The sequence below is a fragment of the Oenanthe melanoleuca genome, chromosome 9 (genome assembly GCF_029582105.1).
Source record: "Oenanthe melanoleuca isolate GR-GAL-2019-014 chromosome 9, OMel1.0, whole genome shotgun sequence".
NCBI classification, from domain to species: Eukaryota; Metazoa; Chordata; class Aves; order Passeriformes; family Muscicapidae; genus Oenanthe; species Oenanthe melanoleuca.
Genome location: NC_079343.1, coordinates 23,521,034 through 23,541,925, shown reverse-complemented (window position 1 = coordinate 23,541,925; position 20,892 = coordinate 23,521,034). Strand labels below are relative to the sequence as shown.

At 44.1% G+C, this 20,892-nt stretch overlaps 1 protein-coding gene across 3 annotated transcripts in view; it reads left to right on the top strand.

Annotated features, from left to right (window-relative positions):
- The window catches only part of FGF12 (fibroblast growth factor 12), a 216,001-nt gene that overhangs the window by 130,579 nt on the left and 64,530 nt on the right, over positions 1–20,892 (top strand). For all 3 annotated transcript variants that reach the window (XM_056498946.1, XM_056498945.1, XM_056498943.1), the window contains 2 exons: positions 10,059–10,169; positions 16,888–16,991. In XM_056498946.1, coding sequence (XP_056354921.1) covers positions 10,059–10,169; positions 16,888–16,991 — 215 coding nt within the window. The remainder of the gene's footprint in view (positions 1–10,058; positions 10,170–16,887; positions 16,992–20,892) is intronic.

Here is a 20,892-nt window from a genome sequence, read left to right as displayed (position 1 = left end):
CATCAAACAAGTCCTTAGGATGGGTCTGACATGTAGCTCTGTAGGAAACCTTCTCCCTGGTAAGCTGCAGGCCAAGAGGTGCTGCAAGCATGGCAAGAGGGCACAGCTGCTTTTCAGTTTCTCCTCCTGTCAGCTCGAGAAAGCAAAGCAAGCAGCTTCTCCAGGCATCCTTTGAGCTCACTTTTCTGCATCTCTTGGGATAACAGGCATGGGAATATACCCCTTCTTCTCTGGTATGAGCTTTGGGCTCAGTCATCCTGAAAGCTCTGCAAGTGTGGGTGTTCCCATTTGTTAAACCCTCACACAGCTCTTGAGCTCCCATTGCTGGCTCAGGGAAAGTCAGGATTTTACTCCCCATGTTTCTCCTTTGTGGGTGTCAGCTCAGGAGCTGGCACAGCCCAGGGGGCCAGGGAGAACCACACTTGGTTGGTTCATGAGACACGTCTGCACCCAGATGAAATGTGCTCAGTGACTGTGGGCTCACACATAATATTTATGCTATCCTTTGTTTCACTCTCGGTGAATATGCTGTAATTTTGGCTAATTACACAATATGTCAGGAATAATTGCAGGGTGTTCCTCAAAATAAATAATACATTTTGCATGCTCTGCTATCCATACTTATGAGCAAGATTTAACTTTCAGTAGCCAAGGAATTGACTGTGCTGGAAAATGACAGCTTAGGAGCTGTAGCTACAACTTCTTTTGCATTAAATTTCTCTTTCTTTTTTTTTAATTCCTTTACCTGAAAAAGCTTATCCTGCATAAATTCTGGAACAGCCCAACATCTCTTTTGTATGCCTTTTGTTCCTCCCTGGCTTTGGTTTTATCATCAGAGCTCAAGTCAATACAGGTGTAGAAAATTGCTCTTGAAAGGGAAATGTTTTGAAATTTTTTCTGCTGCTAAAACATACTGGATCAACACAGCAACATAAACCACATCCTGGGGGAGACAAAGACAAACGTGGCAGTGAACTGTATGAAGAATTAGTTTTTTTAGTTCTCTGGTCAAATAAAAGAAGTTTCTGAGGAGAAGAGAATTCAGACTCAATGCAGTTTTTCATTGTACTTAAAATGAAACTTTGGATTTAATCTCTGGCTCTTTTAACATTTTTTCATTAAATTTCCAAAGAAAATGTTGTGTCAAAAGAAAAAACGAAAACTTGCACGCTTTTCAGATCTCTCTCTTTTTTTCTGTTAGCGAGATTGAGTATATAGCTTTATCTACTCTTATTCTGAACTTTCCAGCAAAATATTCAGCTAGACAGTTTTACTCAGAGGTAGTCAGCAATTCTGTGCCAAAATACCTGGTGGCAGGTGGGCCATCAGTTCTCATCCACTTTCTGTCCCACTGTTTCACCTGCAGTGATCTTTGGGTTTCTCTCTGGCCCTGCAGTGCTGTGGTGGCTGTTTTGTCCTTGGTGTATGTGCAGAGTGGGAAACCCATGTGTCATGTGCATTAGTTTGGTGCTGGCCTTCTGGGAAAACTCATCCCTGACTTCATACCTTGTTATCCTTGAGCTGTTGACCTTAGGTGGCTGTCACATGGGATCCAGATCTTGGAGACTGTGTGATGCAGGATAACTTCTCTACCTTCTAACATCTGTAGGCTGTGCTAAGATTATCCACAGAAATGTAGCAGTGATTCCATGTGGCACCCCTAATTTTCAATGCTTTATATGACTAATTTCTCTGCCCCTTACCTCAGACTTGTATTAACGTCCCTGTAAAGCTGATTCCCTGGATATGGGAGGACCTACATAAATGCCACGGATGTGCAATCACATCATTTCCACCTACTCTACAATTGAGAAATAAGACTTCCCTGGAGGGACTCAGAGCAAAGCAGGTATTGTGGAGGGGTGCAGGCAGGCAGCTGTGCTCCATGCTGGAGAGCTAATTACTATTCCTCCTGGCAGGCACCAGCACAGGAAAGGAAATCTCTTCTCTGGATGCTCTTTTTGCCTACAAGGTGCCATTCTGCTCTAGTGACTCAGTGATGGTGACAGGAGGCGATTGCTTTGATGGGTGCTGTCATCAGCTTGAGCCCATCATCCCTCTGAGTTAGGGAAATGTCATTTTTGGAATCATGTTCTTCAAACAGAGAGGCCATCCCTGCCAGCACAGCCTGTTATTACATGTAATGCATCCTGGAATCACCAGTTGTTTTTCTGTATTAGCCCTGGGTGGAGATCCACGCTTGAGATGAGTAAATACACAAGTGTGCCATGCAGCCCTGTTGTCCCAGAGCCATTTTCTTCTCCAAATGAATGCTTTGTAATTGGAGGGTGACACTATCCCTGTAATGTTAAACTGAAGCTGGGTATGGCCTTTGTTCTGCATCATTGGGAAAGGAGCTGGGAACGACTGTTTGGTGCCCCCAAAACCACAGACCTGTGAGCAAATCTTGATGTAAGTCAGTCTGTTTCCATCTCTCCATCCAACTCACAGGCTGGGTGATGTGCCAGTGTGTTAAACCAAATGGCTGCATCTAAACTAAAGGGGCTCATGGCAGCTTTGCAAGGTGGGGTTGGATACCTGGCTTTGCTACAGAGCTCTCTAATTCTTGGGTAGCTGTTGTTAGCTATTGTGACTGGACCTATGTGCAGGCACATAAACACAAATGCTCCTCTGTCACTCACTTCCCTTGGCTCTGCAGTTCTTTTGCCCTCTCCCTGCCTGTTACTCAGGATGCTACAGGCTGCATTGCCCAGGCCATCCTGGCCACCTGCTTTTAGGCTTCCTCAAGGAATAAATGTCCTTCAGCTCCAAACAATTTTGCTGAGTTTAGTGACAGAAACTGGAAAATACTGTGACACTGGGAAATAAACATCTTGCCTCTGCATTTGCAGTTCTGTGCACTGAGTGACTCCTGTGGGAGCTGAAAACGCTCAGCACTTTGCAGCAGGATTTCCCTCCTCCACACCTGCATGACACAGTTGGAGTGTCCTCCAGGATCCCCGCGTGTGGCTCACGATGCTCCGACCTGCTCCGTGCGTGACTCACTGCAGGTGCAGCCACAGCGAGCCATGTGCAGCATCTGCTGAAGACTTACAGCCACAGTGGCTGCGTGGCAGAGCTGCTGGGCCAGAGGAAACACTCTGGGTCTTCAAGGGCAGCAGCTCCTTTCACAGCAGCAAGTGGTGTTATTCCTGAGCTTCCCACTCTGGGTGGATTCAGTGAAGCATTGTAGTGAGTTGAGCTATTAAATTTACGTCGATAGTGATGCATTTAATTTGAGACAGCCAAATTACTTCATCTTAACTCCAAACACCCTGGAGATTTTGGCAGCTCCTGACTGGGAAAATGAGCCCAACATTTATTTCCCTCAGCTTTTCATCCCTGAGTTCTGTGCTGATGCCTGTCACCATAGTAATCTGCATGGGGCTTGCTGATTTCGTGCTGATTTATTACAAGCCTTCATTAATACCGTACTTCCGAAGGAAGGATTTTGGTGCCCTTCTCTGTCTACAAAATTTGTGTTTGCAAAATTTGGCTTATCGAGTATTCTGGAACCCATCCTTTTTAGGGGAGGGGAACTGCAGTTTCTGCAGTGGCACTTAAAATGCGGAGTTAATCTAAGTAAATTAGGAGCAGTTTATGCTCTGACTTGCATGCTGGGCTTGGTGTGCTAAGGATTTGAGTGCTGGTTAGGTGAGTCATAAATCAAGCTCCCATTATGACAGCTGCAGCCTGAATGGGGGGAAATAAGAATAATGGAATGTGTAAATTCCAGGCTAAAATGTTTAATTGCAATAAACAAATGTTTGAAGAACATTTAGGTGAAATATGCTCCTGAGATGTATTACAGTTCCCATGTTTGCAGTCACATCCTCAGCAAAACTGTTGCACAGGCACAGAAGGGAGTCAGCAGCATGCCGAGGTGGTTCAGAGGAGAGCTGGAGATGCTTTCTCCCTCACCAGCCCAATGTCCTTAGGAGGTGCCAGAGGGACTGTTCTGGGAGCCTGCTGCTGGCATCTCTCACAGCCTTGCTGTGCTAAGACCAGACAGAGGCACTGAGCTGCAGTGAGAGAGAGCAAACAAATGGGCAAGTCTCCTGTGGAAATTCTGCAGTAGGTGCTTCCTTGTACCTTATTGAAGGTTGCTGTATAGAAAATCGCTGCTTCCCATCTGAGCTTGCAGGATCCTCTCTTTTTTGACAGCTCCTTGTGCAGACAGCAGTAACGCCAGAAGCTTCAGAGTTTATGCTATAACCCACACTGAGTACCACTGGCACCCAGCACAGTAACTTCTGAAGTAGATTTAGAAGCAGTTCTGCACCAGTAGCCTCAAGTGGAGGCTTGCCTGCCAACCAAGAGCATTGCTGTGCATTGCAAGAATCCTTGGAGCCAGTGGCTCAAACCCCTCAAAGGTCACTAAGCCCTTCATCATTTTTAAGAGTTCAGTAAAAAGTGGCCCCTCTGAGTTCTGTGCCATTGATTTGGAGAATTCAGATTAACAAACGTGTATGGTTATGTTGAGTCCTTTTATAATTCCCAGCCCAAGGCAAAGTGAGGACTGGCTGCTGCAGCCTCAGGCTATTGTGTTGCCCTAATAAGGGGCATTCTGAGAGTTGCAAGAAATGAGTCCATATCAGACTGCCTTCCATAGTGGAGCTGCAGCTGGAGTGTGCTGTTCTTTGCTGCTTCAGAGCTCAAGGTTTGGAGCAAATTGAGCTACCCTAGAGTCATGATAAGAAACTAGGGTTCCTCTCCCAGGGGTTTAGTGCTGCTGTTTTGCTGATGGAAATAAGCCAGAGTTGGTGCCCTCAGTGGGGCTTTACTAAATGCTGCATTGATGCATAACCTCCTAACTCCTCTCTGCATTAAGAGGAGTTATTATACTTCTGTGTTCTCCATTTGCCATTTAAGGGGTGAGTTCCTTTTTCACCTTAAATAGGAGAGCTAAATGAAAAGGTCATTAAAGAGTGATATTTCTGTCAGTGCTCTTGCTCTTTTCCCCATAGCACACAGGAGATATCCTCAGCAATGCCTGCAGCTCTAGGGTGAGGGACATGACTCTGCAGAGTAGCTGATTTAGCCATGATCCTCTGGCCTTCAGTGAGCGTGTCCCTGGAGATCAAACAACGTGCATGTGAGCACCCTGCAACTATCATGTCCTTGGCAAGCCCCAGGAGGATGAAGATCATTGTGTAGCTGCATAATAAGGCAGGAAGCACAGCAGCTCATGGTGAACTGAGATGACTTTAAGGCTCAGCAGCAGGACAACAGAAGTGAATAATGGCAGCATCACATTACCATTTAAGTAGAGACAAGAAGATTAGCAGTCAGATCATGATTTAGTTAGCCTCAGCTGTGCCAGAGGGCTCAGAAAGTTAAAAGCAGAGCAGGCAGAAGTTGACCTGTGGAAAGGGTAACCAAGAAAGATGCCCTTCAGGGGATGTTCAGTGAGTTGTCAGTGAGTGACTGCTCTAAGAAGGGTCATTAGGTGGCAACTGTGTCTTCACCAAAGGGAAAATGTCCAGTCTGACAGGTGCTGCACACTAGGAGAGTTACAGCTTAGCTCTTGCTCTGTGATATTGTTCAGTTCTGCACTCTGATGTCCCCATCGTGGTGCTTCCTGAGCATGATCTTCCCTTGCTTCTTCTGGAATTGGCACATTTGAAGAAATTGAGCTTACTGTATCTGCATAAAGAGAGTCCACTGAGTTTTCTCTAATCCTCTCCAGCCCTCAACAGCTGTACATGAGCAGCTAAAACGGGATCTTTAAAGTAAGCATCCTGAAGTATTGCTTATCAAGTAGGGATAAAAATATCCCTTTGCATATTGCATGGGAAACCTGGTAGCATGAGGTCTGCACTGGGAGTAGAAGCTGCATGGAAATCTCTTCTGTTCAGTCAATAGTTTGGGACTAAGGCAGCAAGAATGTCTTTCTTAAATCCATTCTGAAGTGCTTGATTTTGTGTTTAGAGAGACACTAAGTTGGTGCTGAAGTCTTGTCCATGTTAGTTCAGTTCCATTTCTGCAGGGAAAGCTGCTTCTACAGCAGAACAGGAGCGCACACGGAGGAGCCTGAGTGGGAGGAATAGGTTTATCCCAAGTGTGTTATGCAGCATTGTGCCTTTAAAGCAAGAGGATCTGAGTCCCATTTGCTTTACAAGGCTGAGGTTAGAGAGTAGGTTTGAGTTTGATTTGTGATAAATTCTAAGAATTATAGAAAGAAAATGCTCGTTGCAGAATTTTTTGCTTATCTGTGCTTCATTTTCTCTCTTTATTTTATGGTTTGCTTCTTTCTCTTACTGAAGATAGCCTGGAGCAGTATCACTGAGGGAAGTATAGACAGAAGTATTACAGTTGTGGGGTTTTATTGTATTTTTTCCCCCTGGTACTCCAATAAGCACTGTCAATAATGTCTGCTGGGAAGGGTGGTTCTCTTTTTATTGCAAACCTGGAAAGTTCTCAGTCTATTTCATTGTCTTTCTGATCTGACTTTACCAGGGTGTCTCAGCATCCTTAACTGACAAGGAGACCTACTGGTTTTGAGGGTTTTTTCTATAAACTGAGGTTTTCAGCACAAATGCTTGCAGCATCAGGGTCAGCAGTGCTGGAAGACTGATAAAATTGATCTGTAGATAGAAAGAGGTGATGTTAAAATATATGATTTGACAAAAGTAGGTCTCTTAAAAGTCACGTGCAGCATTTTACCTCTGGGCTAGCAGGAAAATTCCCGTCCTGTGATTATACAATTTTCTCCTCAGGTTCCATACTGAGAGGAGAAGATGGGTAAATCATTACTTCTTGTTAAAAAGTTGCCTTTGCCTAAAATTTTGTCTATAGGCCTCCAGCCATGCTGCTTACTGTATGAATGGCAAATCCCAGTACCTCACTTTATGCCCAGACATAACACAAGGGGTTCCCTGGTGGGAAGCAACTACTCCAGCAGCTGTTGTTACCTGTTCACCTGCTTGTGTTTGAGCTGCTTCCTTTGCAGGCACTGGAGAGATCCTGGTGGTTTTGGGATGCTGTGGACATGGCCTGGCCAGCCTGTGGGGGTTTGGGATGCAAAGAGAGATCAGTTCAGCTGGAGATATGGCTGTACTGTGTGAGACAGATCACCCATTGCTCAACTCCGCATCCCTCCTTGTGTTAGAGAACTCGGTGCTGGCTGTGCACCTCCCTGCACTGCTCCTGTGTTTACTTCAGGCAGCTAAAGGTACCCAAGGTACCTCTAAAGGTGCAGGTTCTCACCAGCACTTCTCTGCTGTAGAGAGAGACCCAAGGAAATGAAGAATCCAGGGAAGGAGAGACCTGTGTGTCTCCAAAATGCTCTCATGCTCTCTGGTTCTTCCGTGTCTGGAAGAAGCATTTTTTTTTCTACAGGGCATCCTAAGTGAGTTCCTGCAGAAGAGGATCTGTGCAGGGAGAGAGACAGGATCTCTGCTGCTTTCAGGCTGTATTAGGGTCAGGAGGAATGTGGTTTTGGGTATGGCTGAGAGCTCTCTGCTTTGCTCCCTTTGAGTTTTACTTTTGAGTTTGGGTGTGAGCCTCTACATTCAGCAAAATCAGGTCATGTAACACAAGATTTCCCCTCCAACTTGTCCCTAGGTAGGCAATGACTCAGAAAAGGCTGGCATTATGAAGAGGGCAGTTGTTAAAGCTGACCAGGTGTCAGTCAGGTCAGCAACAGAAAGGAACCTCGGGGTTTACCCTATATTTGCTATGCTGATACAGCCTTCTGGTGCAAATGTTTGCATCTATAGAAATGATGCAAGGAAGCCTCAGGGGATCTTGGGTGTTATTCTGATAAACTCTGAAAATGTCACAAGTTATAAATAATAAGCTGATTTGTTCAGTGTTTTACTTGGTAGGCTATTTAGTAAAAGTGGGAGAGATTCCTGTTCCAAAATTATTTGCATGGTTGAAATACAGTTTGCATCCTTAAAAAGGAGGAAAGGGTTCTATTCTAATACTATCCCGCAGCTAAGTCATCTTCTGAAGAAAAGAGATAAGGTCAGGGTTGTTTTCTCTCCCTGCTCCTCTTCAGAGACCTTTAAGACAAGACCACCCCACTTCCCAGCACACAGAAAGCCTCAGACTGCAGGAGCGTCTTCTAAATCTCTCCTTCTGGGAGCTCTTCCATTTCATGCAAAGTACTTAAACATTAAAATTTAACCAGCGAGTAAAATTGAGGCTAAGATTCATTCAGGGACTCAAATGTAGGTGTCTCATAACAAGAAGTGCCTATTAGTGCCTTTACTATTGTGGTAATAGATAAAAGGGTGGAAGGGGACAGACTTGAGGAGGATGGTGCAGGCATCTGTGCCTGAGATTGCAGCTTTTTATTTCCTGTAGCTTTGATGTGCTTTTCTAACAGAAGGCAAGTTAAATCAAGTTTCTGCATTCAACAAAATAGGTAATTCAATTAGGTAAGAAGAATGAACTAAATGTTTCTAGGTGTCATTTTGACATACCATGGCTTGACCAGCATTAGCTCTTAGTAGATGACCAGTACAATTGTATTTATTTACTGTCCCAGCATTGAGTCTTGCTGGGAGAAAGCCTGACTGCAGCCTACAGCACTCACTGCACTGAAATAACTTCTTTTTTAAGGCAGCATAGAAACCATCTGATCTGATTTATTCAGTGGCTTTTGTAGCTGTGAGAAAGTACCTGACTCTCCCCTGGCTAGTGTAGGGATTGCTGAAACTGAAATCCTTTGCACCTGCAGCCTGTCTGCATCTAAGATCCTGCTGCTGCTGCTGTCAGTGCAGGAGAGCAGGGTGAGGGTTCCCCAAAGGGGAGTCGTGCAGTGATGCAGCGAGAGCAGGGCCCTGGATGGGATCATTAACACACAACGTGACCACGGTTATGTAACAACCATGGCTTATTAAACAGCCTCACTGGAGGCATGAAAGGCAGGAGCCTGACGAGATTTTGGTATGCTACGCTGGATTCTTTCCTGTCCATTGAGCCAGCAATAATTGGGTCTTATTTATTTACTTTTGGTGGGTGGTCACATAAAACCACAGCCTCCTGTCACACGGGAGGATCTCCTCCATCCAGCAAGTGTGTCTGCTCACATGCATCAGCTTCTGTTCCAGCAGCAATGCCTGTGACAAATTTTAAGGCAATCTAATTTGTTTTTCACCACTTAGTTTGTGTGATTGTAAGGGGAACGAGGAGACAGGTGCTAAAGCTGCATGCCTCTGTCATGTGAAGTTCAATTTGGTTTTGCTTTTCTTCATGTTTTCCTTTTGCTGTTCAGCAGGAAGGTATAAAACGTTGTAGAGGCAGTAGGGAAGATCCAGCAGGGCATGGCTGGCTCATGATGCACAGCAGCTGGGAAAGGTCCCTGTTGGAGACAAAGATTCTAATCTGCCAGAGTGTGTGGCACATGTTTTAGGAGGGAGGGAACATGCAGGATTTTAAAACAGGTGGTCTGTTTTATTTTTACCATTATGGTGGCCCATAAATCCTTCAGAGGTCAGTTTTTGAATTGTCTTGTGTCTGTTCCTTTCTGAATTTTTCTCCCCAAGTCCCACAGAGTTGGACTCACATGCAGCCCTGATTTGGCACTCAGTTGCTCTGTTTTTTACACCACTGTAATGCCAGTGATTTAAGTAGCTTTTTGTTGGCATAAAACTGACACTGCATGATAGTGACTCAACCATACAAGAAGCAAGGTGGTCGGCTTCACAAGCAGAATAAGAAACAATGGGCACGTTCTTTGCAACACTGCTAGCAAATACTCTTGTGAACAAGTGGCATATTCTAAATACATCAACTGTCTAAATACTTTCATTTGGTAGGTAACTTTCAGAGAATTGATGTTTCATAATCTGTTTCTACTGCACTAAGTATGCATTTCATTTTACCTGCTCATCTGATCTCAATTGTATTTGCCTGTATGTCTGTGTACTATCTATGAATATTTTACAACCATGCTTGAAAGGTACAACCATGCTTGAAAGGAATCACTGAAAGCAGTCTTACCTGCCAGGCACTTCTACATTTACTCAGAGCTTAATGAGGGACAAGCAAATTTGGTCTTGTGCTACTTGATATATCTGGTAATAATTATTATTTTTATTTTGCAGAACCCCAGCTGAAAGGAATTGTGACAAGGTTATTCAGCCAGCAGGAATACTTCCTGCAGATGCACCCAGATGGTACAATTGATGGGACCAAGGACGAAAACAGTGACTACAGTAAGAAAAATTAGCCTGTTTTGCAACCCAATTACAATCAAATGCATCACCTAGTGGGTCTCACTTGTGCAGCTTCATTTTTGAAAAGATAAAATTAGGAGGAAGACAGCTGTTTTCTGCACATTTTTTTCTATCTCTCTGTCCCCTTTAAATCTTGCCAGTACAATTTCATATGTTTCCTCTCCGATCTTCTTCCCTCCTGCCCCGATTCTGTAACTGCCATCTGGGTGGGGTGGAGAATAAAGCCCATGATTTGAATTGCTGCCAGAAGAGAAAGGAGATTATATTTATACACATGCCACGTGGGTAAAGGATACGGGGAATTCTCTCTCCAAGGAGAAGAGGAGAAAATCGCTTTCACTATTTTAGCCTCAAAAAATTCAGCAAGCATCAGGAATTTCTAGGCTGGAGAAGAGCAGCTGTTCACTGAAGTCTCATGCTTTGAGGCTGGTGTAAAGGCTGAGGGTATCAAATGACCTTGTCAAAGAAGGTCATCTTCCAAAACCATGTTCAAAGGCGTTGGCTTTGTGCAACAAAGGGCAGCAGAGCCACACAGTTTAAAAACCATGGCCACGTGCAGGAGCCATACTGGTTTAAATGCACACAAAGCAATAGTTCCTTTTGAAAAGGAAGTTGTTTTGTCAATGCCAAAGCTCTTCAAAAGGTTAAAAAATGTGTAGAGTATTTTCTGCAGCATCTCTGCATTTCATAGGCTCAGAGTGCCTATGAGTGCCTATGCCCTGAGTGGGAAGTTAAGCTCAGATCCTTACTGCCACAAATTGCATCAACAGAGTAGGACTCAAGTCTTGCTTTTTCTCATCTCTGTTGGTTTGGAGCTCCCTGTACCACTGCTAGAAGGGTATTTAACCTGGCCAGCTTGGAATTTGTCTTCTCAGTCATTATTATAGGTGAACAAAAGTTCATCTGTGTGGCAGGGTTGATGGAAACAAACTTTATGTACTTTGTGAAAGGAGGAGCCTTCTTGATTTGCAGACAAGTTTTGGTCTAATTCAAAGATGGTCCTAGCTGGATTGAGGGTGGCATTCCTCCAGGAAGGCAGGGCCTGGGCTGCAGGTTGAGGGTGTCTGTAGGTGTGCAGCACATGTAGCAGGGCATTGACATTGTCCTGTGAAGGTGCTCTTGGACAGGGGAGGCAGGTGGCTGCAGCCCCACATCCCTGGTGTTTACCCCATCCTCAGGAAGCTGCAGGGTGCTGTAGCAGGAGCATGGTGTGTTCTGGGGCTGCCCTGCTGCAGGCAGCTCAGGGCTGGGGGTCCATAAAGGAGAGAGGAGCTGTGGAAAGTTGCAGGTGACTGAAATTGCAGGTGGCTGGCAAAGCCCTTGTGGCATGACCCAAGAGACTGCATCCACAGAAACGTGGTCTGTAGCAAATGCAAATGTCAGGATTTAGTCCTTTTTCATATACTGATATTGAACAAATTAAATACTGCCAAGTGCAGTGAGACAATTTCTGATTTACGTGTAGAACAGGAGAATCTATGGACTTACACACACACACACCACACACAAACACACACACAGACACCACACACAACACACCTCTATGCTCAGAGACTCAGGTCTCCTTCAAGAAGGATCTGGCCTGGAGATACTCTCAGTCAGACACCAACACATGGAGTGAGTTCAGTGGGCTGTGTTAGCTGCTTTTTCTTAAAGGAAGGAGACCTGGGGTGTTCTTAAGCTGCAGAAAATCCCATTGGAGGCCTATTTGTCAAAAACATGGGAAGATAGGCTGGAGATGACAGGGATTCATTGCCCTCATCTATCACGGAGGATTGAACAACAAAGTAATGGGCTTAAATGGGAGAAGGGATGAATTTAGGTAAACAGCAGAGAAATGTGAGAGCAATTCTGCAATATTTCAGGCTGACAGGGGAGATGAGGGAAGCTGCTGCACCCTCAGTGGTTGCAGGGGAACCTCCTGAGTTCCCATGGCTGAGGTTGGGCCCCAGTTGCCCAAAGAACTGTGATTTATATATCTCCCCAGAAATGTCAGAGATGAATTTGGCCAGGTGCTGGGTACTGGAGAGCTGCTTCCACCTAGTCTTCTTCAATGGAAATAGATGGCTGAAGTACACTTCTGTAGTGTAAATCTCTCTGGTGAGATGGCAGCCCTGCCTCAGCAGCTTGGTGGGACAGGAGGCATCTCACTGAAGTGTGCCAAGCCACTGGCTCAAAGTCAGGGACAATGCTGGAAAGTTTAGGCAAGTTTTTGAGAGAAGATCAAGGCCAAAGAATTCCCCATCTTCTGATCTCAGGGGATCTCAAAAGAGGGAAAGAATCCAACCTGATAATATTTGGCTCCTGAAAATGAAATTAGGACTGTGCTTTATTCAATTTTATATAGCTTTTTACCACATGGTCTTGTCCATAAATCTTCAATTTGAATGAACATTTTAGAATATATAAAGCTTCCAGTTACAGCTTCAAAATGAAATCACATTTTGCACTTTGGAAGTGCCAAAATAAAACCAACTGCCTTTTTTTCTTTTCTTTTCCTCCAAAAAAATCACAAATTTTGACCAGAAGAAAGTCAGAAGTTACTTGTCTAAGTGAACAGCTTACAGATTTGCTTCACTGCCTGTTTTGAAGTGCTTCTCCAAAAGATTCCTGAGCAGCCAGTCAGAAGTATGTGCAAAAGCAAGTCTCATCAAAGACTAGATAGATAATATTTTCCCATCCCTGAAGAGGGATTGGTTAACTTGCATCCACAGCAGGGAAGGGCACTGTAAAGGGCCACAAGAAGATCCTTCCCACCCTAAATGACCATCTATTCTCCATGCAGGAGTCATCTTGGCACAGTTAAACAGCTGGTGAACATTGTGTTCCATACATTGCTTTGTGCTCTATATCCCCACACTGATTATTCAAATCAGCATTGTGAAAGGATGCATAATTTTCATGGAATATGTTAGATTGGTTTACTTTGGCAAAGTAAACGTTTAAAATGAGACACTCCATGTCCCTCAGATACATCTGATGGAATTAAAAGTTCTAATAAAAACCCAGTTATTTATATAAGAGGAACTGCTAATATTTAAGCAATCTCAAAATTAATTATCTGTTGCCCATTTTATGTGAGTTCTTGAAGCTGATATTTTCCACCTCCTCTCACTTAAAGAAACAAAAAGCCCAGAAGCCAAATCCTAATGGCATTTGAATGGGCGTCCAGCCAGCTCCCCAGGAGCCAGCACTGGGACATCTGTTCCTTCTGCCATGCCATTAGAGACATGCCATCTCAGTGTAAGCAAGGGGGCACATTCTCTGGCTGCTGGCATGGGGATATGTGAAGGATTTCCTTCCCTCTGGAGTGCATTTGTATGGTGTGGGAGGCCCCTGTTTGTGTTCCTCCTGTGATGTATGAACCCCAGCTTGGGGCAGTATCTTTTCCTTCCAGCTCCAGTGATCTCAAATGGCCTTTCAGGGCTTACTGCTGCTGTCAGTGCTTTGTTACTGCTCTCCCCTGGGCTGAGCAGGGTAGTGCCCCTTCATAAGAGCAAGTGGACTTCCTTGTCTGCCCACATAATCCTGCTGAACATTTAAAAAGCTTTGGCAAATGGACAGTACAGAAAGGATAGGTGAGCTGGACTGACCAGGTGGAAACAGCCCAGCATACCTAGGATATTGTTTGGGGATTTCCAGCCAGAAACACCAAAAGATTAAGAAGGCTTGAATTTCAGCATCCCATTTGAGTTTTCTTGAGCTGTACAGAGCCTTGTTGAGTTCTTTCAAAAATTTCTAGGAATGAGTTATTCCATAACCTCTCCTAACCATTCAGGTTCCTGTGCTGCACTATTCTCCTTGTAGAGAATTTTTTTCATATCCAGTTCTCATTTCTATTTGAGGCTTTTGTCTAGTGCCTCTTGTCCTTTTATTGTGCTCCTCTGAGAAGAATCTGTCTGTGGCTTTCCCTTCTTTGAGTTAAGCAAATGAAATTAAGTTCCCTCAGTTTTTTCTTTCATTATGTGTTGCACCAAACCTCCTGATCATCTCATCAGCCTTACTCCCTCAGGATCTTAATCCTCACCACCTCATGCACTGAAGCTGCTCTGGCCTGTTGAATCCCCCATTAGTTCTTTGTTATCCATGTGCAGCACAAATGTCTTGCTCAAGAACAAATCACCTGTTGTAAATGACTTTAGCTCCCCTGACTTGCTGCTGTTTAAAGCTGAGCATATGGATCACACCTTGTCTATGACAGGTCTTGCCTCACTCTTCTGTTTCTGTAGATAACTTAGACCCATAGGGAAACATGAATTCAGAATTTAGTTGATAAATTACCATAACATAACAGTGACAATATACTAATGTGTTTAGGACTGGAGTGTGCTAGAAGTAGTAGGGTCAGGTGTAAATACTGCTGGTTGAAGATAGTAAGATGTAATGAAAAGAGGGGCACAAATATTCAACATCTTCAAGATTTTTCTCTTTTGCCCATGAAGTAAAAGAGCATGTCCCTTCCATGAAGCTGCAGATGGCATAGAATATGTGCAATTTGCAGTAGAGAAACAATTTTTAAAGCATTTTTTTAAATTTCTTTTTTTCATATCAGCACACCCAGTGTCCAGTTCTTTTCTACATAGCTAGTCCACTTTCCTATTTCCAAATCTGCTGTTTCAAATGAATCAGATTTTTTTTCCTGACAAAAAATGAGACATCTTGCTTTTGAGGTTGATTGTGGGGTTCCCCCCACACTTTTTTTTACATTATTACTATAAAGCTTTTAAATCTGTTCTAAAAATGAAATATTTATTTGAAAGCATAATAGCAAAGGAATCAACTTCTACAAAGGTATTTCTAGATTTGAGTGCAGACATAGCTCTGGGAATTTACAAAATTTTTACAATCAATAGGATTGTTTCTTTGCTCCCTCTGCATGTAGAGGTGGAAAGAGATTTGGAAACACGTGGGTGCTTCCAAATGGAACTTCTCAACCCTAATTCTGGGTGTTATCACCTTGCTACCTAATGAATGCTTTGAATGGTCTGTCACAAGTTTTCTATGCAAGACAAATTGGCTGTAGGAAATGAATGATGATGCCCATTTTGTTTCATTATTAGCAGTAACATGCTCCATTTTTCAGTAGGAGGAAGAAATAGGGAAGGGGAATTGCTTATAGACTTGTTAATTGCAGGTTTTAGACCTTCATGGTAGGGAGAAAGGGATAGGCAACACTTCTAATGCTGAGTAGTTACTCTGGGATGTGCTTGTCTTGTCCAGGGACAGTACTAGAGTACACAGACCTTGACTCAGTTATTCACAGACCAATACCCAGCCTGGACTGCATTTTCCATATACATCTATTGACATTCTCTCCAAAAACACACATACAGGCACTGGATTTGTAAGACTTCAGCACATGCTTTGATGTTTACTGAATATGGTGCTTAAAAGCACAAGGAAGGTCTGAGATGTGAGTAGGGGTTTGGGGTCTTCTTGTTAGACTTGAGATGTCTCCATTTTGGGCAGCTCATTGAGGGAAGTCATCCGGTCTTCCTTGGGAATTAAATGAAGAAAAAATTCTATTCATGTGCGCTGGAATTTATGGATCCTCTTTTGGAGGCAAACCTGAAACCAACTCAGCCAAGATACTGGTAAATGTCCTGAGCAAAGTGGCATTGCATATTCTTGTTTCAGGGCTGTTGTGTGAGAAGAGACCTTGAGTGAAGTACTTCCACTGTATTTGTGCTTATATTGGTGCCTGACCTGTGCTCGTCTTTCCATATCTTTGGCTTCCTGGGATGAGTTCTAGTTAGCTCTTTGTAAGCTGAAGCACAAGGGATCCTGCAACATCTAAATACTCTTGTCCTATAAAGCTCAATAGAAACAAAGCCATGCTAATTCTTCAGTGCTCAGTCTATCAGTGCTGATAATAGTCTCCTCTTTGAGCCCATGCTGTTAGAAATGTAGCAAAAGCCTGACAGTACATTAATGTATATACTCATGGGGAGAGTCTTTCAATGAGATACAGGGTCTGCTGGGTGGGAATCAAGCAATAAAGTAATTAACTGAGAGGAAGTGATTGCAATGCTTTAATCAATAAGATTGCAGTAAAACTGAATAATGGAAGATCTTGTCCTCTTCTGTCCTCTCCAGTGCTGATCCTGAATGGGGAGCAGTGCTGATGTCCCAGAGTGGAGCGCTGTCTCTTCTCGAGTTTCTTCATTCCCTTGACAGCCCAGGATCACATGGGCAATCACACAGCCAAGTTCATTTGCATTCTTCTGGCCATGGTCACTGTCTGTGTACTCTTTTAGCATATGGCAAATGCAGGAAAGTGTGACTAGGCTTAAATGTGTTTCAGGGTGAGCTAAACTGAGTTGTGTTGTTGTGTTTGCCACAGGCAAAGTCTGAATATGTGCAGTTGCCCTGGCTCAGCTGGCCCTCAGAAAGCCGTCATGATGCTCTTGCTTGGGAGCACAGATGAGCCCTTGGCATTGCAAAGGCAGTGATCAGACAGACTGATGGGTGTGTTAAGGCATTTGGGAGGCAGCCAAACTCAGCACTTTTAAAAATTTCCTTTCACCATCAGCTCCATAGCTGCAGTCCTTCCCTGTAGCTGGAAGCAGGATGCTTGATCCTAGTGCAGTCTCTAGTGTGGAGAGGCAGGAGTGGGGTGGCTGGCCCTGGGGCAAAAGCAGCATTGGCCATGTAGGGTGATGAGTCTGTAACATTTGCTTTTCTTTTCCTTCCACAGCCCTTTTCAATCTAATTCCTGTGGGTCTTCGTGTGGTGGCAATCCAAGGGGTGAAGGCAGGTCTGTACGTTGCCATGAACGCTGAGGGATATCTCTACAGCTCAGTAAGTACTTTGCACTGTAGGGCTCCTGGAGTGCCTGGTTTTTGTAGGTGGGAGGAAGCAGACTGTGCTGGGACTTCCAGCTTTTTCTGAAAACAGTCACGTCTCAGCAAACCTTTAAAAGCAGGAGCAGGGGGAGCTGCTGCAAGGCCATGCAATATTCACTTTAAAGTGTCTCCACTGAGATTCGTGGCAATATTTCCTGACCTGTGAAGATACACTTTCTGTTCCTTTACGTCTGTACTTAATGTAAGTCACGTTGTTGAGGCGTTTGTATAGAGTTGGCTGGTCGTACTCTGTTTTCTCGTTTGTGAAATGGCATGGACTCAATGGGATTGCTTCTGAATTCCACCCAGATACCTGATCATAGGTGGTGCCCCAATGGATCATACTCTGCTTTTGACTGCACTGTAAATCCACAGCAATACCCTGACTCTCTTAAAAGGTTCTGGACTATTCTGTTGGCAGAAATTCCCTGTATTGGTGTGGTCTTTTTAATGCACATGAAAGATAACTGCAGCAATTTTTGCCGACTAATTCCCTTATAACTTTCTTAGATGGCATGAAAGGGCATGAGGTTATTCATAAGATTCTCATTTAAAGTAAGTAATTGATTTTCACAGTGAATAATTGATTTGGTGATTTATTAAATATGGCAGCCCTTTGCCAGGATTTTTATGCTTCAAATAACTTTGTTCTAGTTCTACATAGTAAAAAGTGATAGTTAATAATACACTTCTCATTTCTGTAGTTATGATAGCTTTACAGTGCATAGCCAGATTCTAATCTCATCTGCCTTTGTGTAAATTTACAGTGCAGTGATTCTGCTCTTGTCTGGGCACTTTCTTTGCTTCAAAAGTGTATGTGAGCATAGTGATGGGACCACTGAAAGGACAGCCATTTGGGTTACTCTATGAAATTTTTCCTAACTTTCATCTTCCATCTTTGTTCCTGGTCAGTTTTATACCACTCATATGATTGGGATTTTCCCTTTTTTCCTTGGGATATAACAAGGCTCTGTCTCCCCAGCAGCTCAGGGTAGAAAGCAAGTGGATGTGTTAGTATGCCTGGCGAGATAGGTCTCAAAACTGGCTGCTTGTCAAGAAGAGACAGAGAGATCAGTCTGGATCTCTGTGGATGCCAGACGCTTCCTGTTCTTTCATAGCCCAGTAAACATAATTGACTGCTTCTAAATAAATTAAATTGGTTTACTAACAATGAAAACTTCCTCTTTTTGTAAAGCTATCAGAGTCCTATCAGAGTCCTAAAGGTAATACCAAGCATGGTGTGGTGCTGCATTATTGCGTGCATCCCTCTGGGCACATGGTCAGGGGCTCAGGACTGATGCTTTACCCTGTTTGTGCAGTACAGAGCACGATTCTGGCCCAGTGCTGAGGCTCCTTGTACCATCAGTGCCCTGTAAATGAGAATTGCAGGAAACCAGAGTGTGTCACAGAGCCACAGCCAGCCAGTGGGGTCCTCTTGGAGAAGGAGTGGTCATCATCTGAACAAGTAGTGCAGGGGAGGGAAAGTGTGGGTCTTGGGAAAAAGAAAAAATAGAGAGCTGGAAAAATGATGTTTGACAGCTAAGACCCTAGAGGAGATACAGAGAAAAATTCTCTGTCTCTAGCAGTAGTGAGACACGATATAAAGGGTGGGAGGGACACACCAAGAAGTGGTAGACAGCAGGAAGACTATGCTGTCCAGGAAACACATCTGTTAGTCATTTCAAGCATCCTAAAAGGCACCAGATCACACATGTATTCAAATGAGGGTGGTTTAATGGGCCTGCTTATTTCCAGTGAGTGTACCTGTCTTGAGTAAGAAGGTTAATCAGGGAAGGCTGATGGGGAAGGATGCACTGTGATGGCCAGTGCTTAATGAAGTGAACCTCATTACATGCCACAGCTTGATGGCATTGAGCTCTGTCTGAGCTAATAAGAGTGAAACTGTTCATTTTATCAATGTGATCCAAGGTTTCTGCTTGCAGTAAATGGGTGATGGACCTTTTTGGATACTTGCCTTGTGATGACTGGTGGCTCCTTGTCTTACAGCAGTAAATCAATAAATTCACTGTGCTTGGGAGCAAATCCCAAGGCAAGAAAACGGAAAATTTGTGGATAAACTGTGTTAGGAACAGGGAGTGTGGGTCAAGCTCATCATAAAGGACAAGGCATGAGATCAGGATGTCGTGAAAGAGCTGGATATGTTCGAGAAGAGCTCAACATGTTTAGGCAGTCTCTTTTGGATGCTGCAGGTTTCCTTGTGCGGCAAGGGTCCTCAGGCCATGCTGCCTGGACCTCATTGCTGACCACACCAAGGGACATATTGTCCATGCTCTTGGCTTAGCAGACCCTAAACTACAGCATTGTTTTCTCTGTGTATATACCTGGCTTTTTTCTCTAGCCTTTTTTGGGGGATTTGTGAAAAAAATGGGTCAACGTTCCCTACAGATACTGTTCACTCACACAAGCCAATTGATAAATGAATTGCTTGGCTGCTTTCCATGCTGTAGCACAGCACAAGCCCTGTAAGGAGTTCTTAGAACACCCTCAAGTCCAGGACTGGTTTCAGAAAAAAATTATCATGGAAAATGTTTTTTTTTCTGTTTGCTCCTTTGTTTGTTTGTGGTTTGGGTTGGGGTTTATTCCCTCCTCTTGAACCCAGATTGATGCTGTAACTGAAGGTCATCACTGTGGGTTTATTTTGGTTTTGTTTTGTGGGGTTTTTGGTGATGTTTAATCTGTGTGTGACAGCTGAGGTCTTGGCTGACATCCTCTCCCTGGATCAAACCAGAGGCTGTTATCAGCCTGGTCTTAGGGATGGCTTGTGCCAGCTCCTTCTGAGTTTAGGCCAACGGGCTCTTGAATGAATGGGCTTAGAATACCCAGCCCAGGGAAAAAGTCTTCCTTGTGCTGGTTAGCACAAAAGTAGGGCTGAGTAGAGTCCTCTGAAGCCAAGCATGGTGAGACAGCACTTTGTAGAAACTTGAGAGACCTTCCCATGGCTCAGCCACATTGCTACCTTCAGCAATGAGTTTCCTCATCCCTACCTCATCTGCTCAGGCAGGGATAGTGTCAGCCTGGGTTGCTGGGTTGAATCCAATCATATATTCCTGACCAGCTTTAGAGGCCTAAATTTATCAGATGCTAAGCCTTCTTTGTTTGGGAAGTAGCTGTTTGGGACTTGTGCATTGTTTACTTACACTAGATACCTGATTTTGTTTCCCCCAGACTAGGTTATTGCTGTCTCTGAGGATGGCGTGGGATTTAGGCAATAAGTAGACAAGAAAATAATATTTTGGTTGGAGGCATCCTGCTTTGCGGAAAGTAGGATGCAAGCCACCGTCTGCATAGCAAGCTTGCATAGTCGTTGGTGTGTTCCCTTTTGATTTCCTGTAATGCACAGCAGCTGTAAATTCCCTGATGGTGCACAAAGGTTTCAATCAGCACCTGTTCTGAGGAGGGGCATGACTATTCTGAACATCCACTGTTAGCATTTGATGCCAGAGTAAAAATGCACAGAATGAATGAAGGGCAGTGGGTATAACCTGTAGTGCCTCAGCAGCTCGGAAGAAGCTGAGACACGGGCTGGTTGTTGCACAGGATTCAGAAACATGGAATAAAGAGGTCTGTCCTGCTCCAGTGAGTTTACGGCCTAATTGTAACAGGAGAAGACTCAGAACATGCTCTCCTGCCTGTCTGGAGTTAATAGTTCCACCACCAAATTAATTTCCACTCCTGTGTAACTTTTCTTTGTGAAGTTTCTTCCCTCGGTTCCCAGTTTTCCCTCTATTATTACTGCAGCAATTCACAGGGACATGGGAAAGGGAGAGCCTGTGAAGTATTAAACCTGGTTTTCCTGGAGCAGATCTTTGTTGTGAGGCTTTAAGAGTCTCCACAGG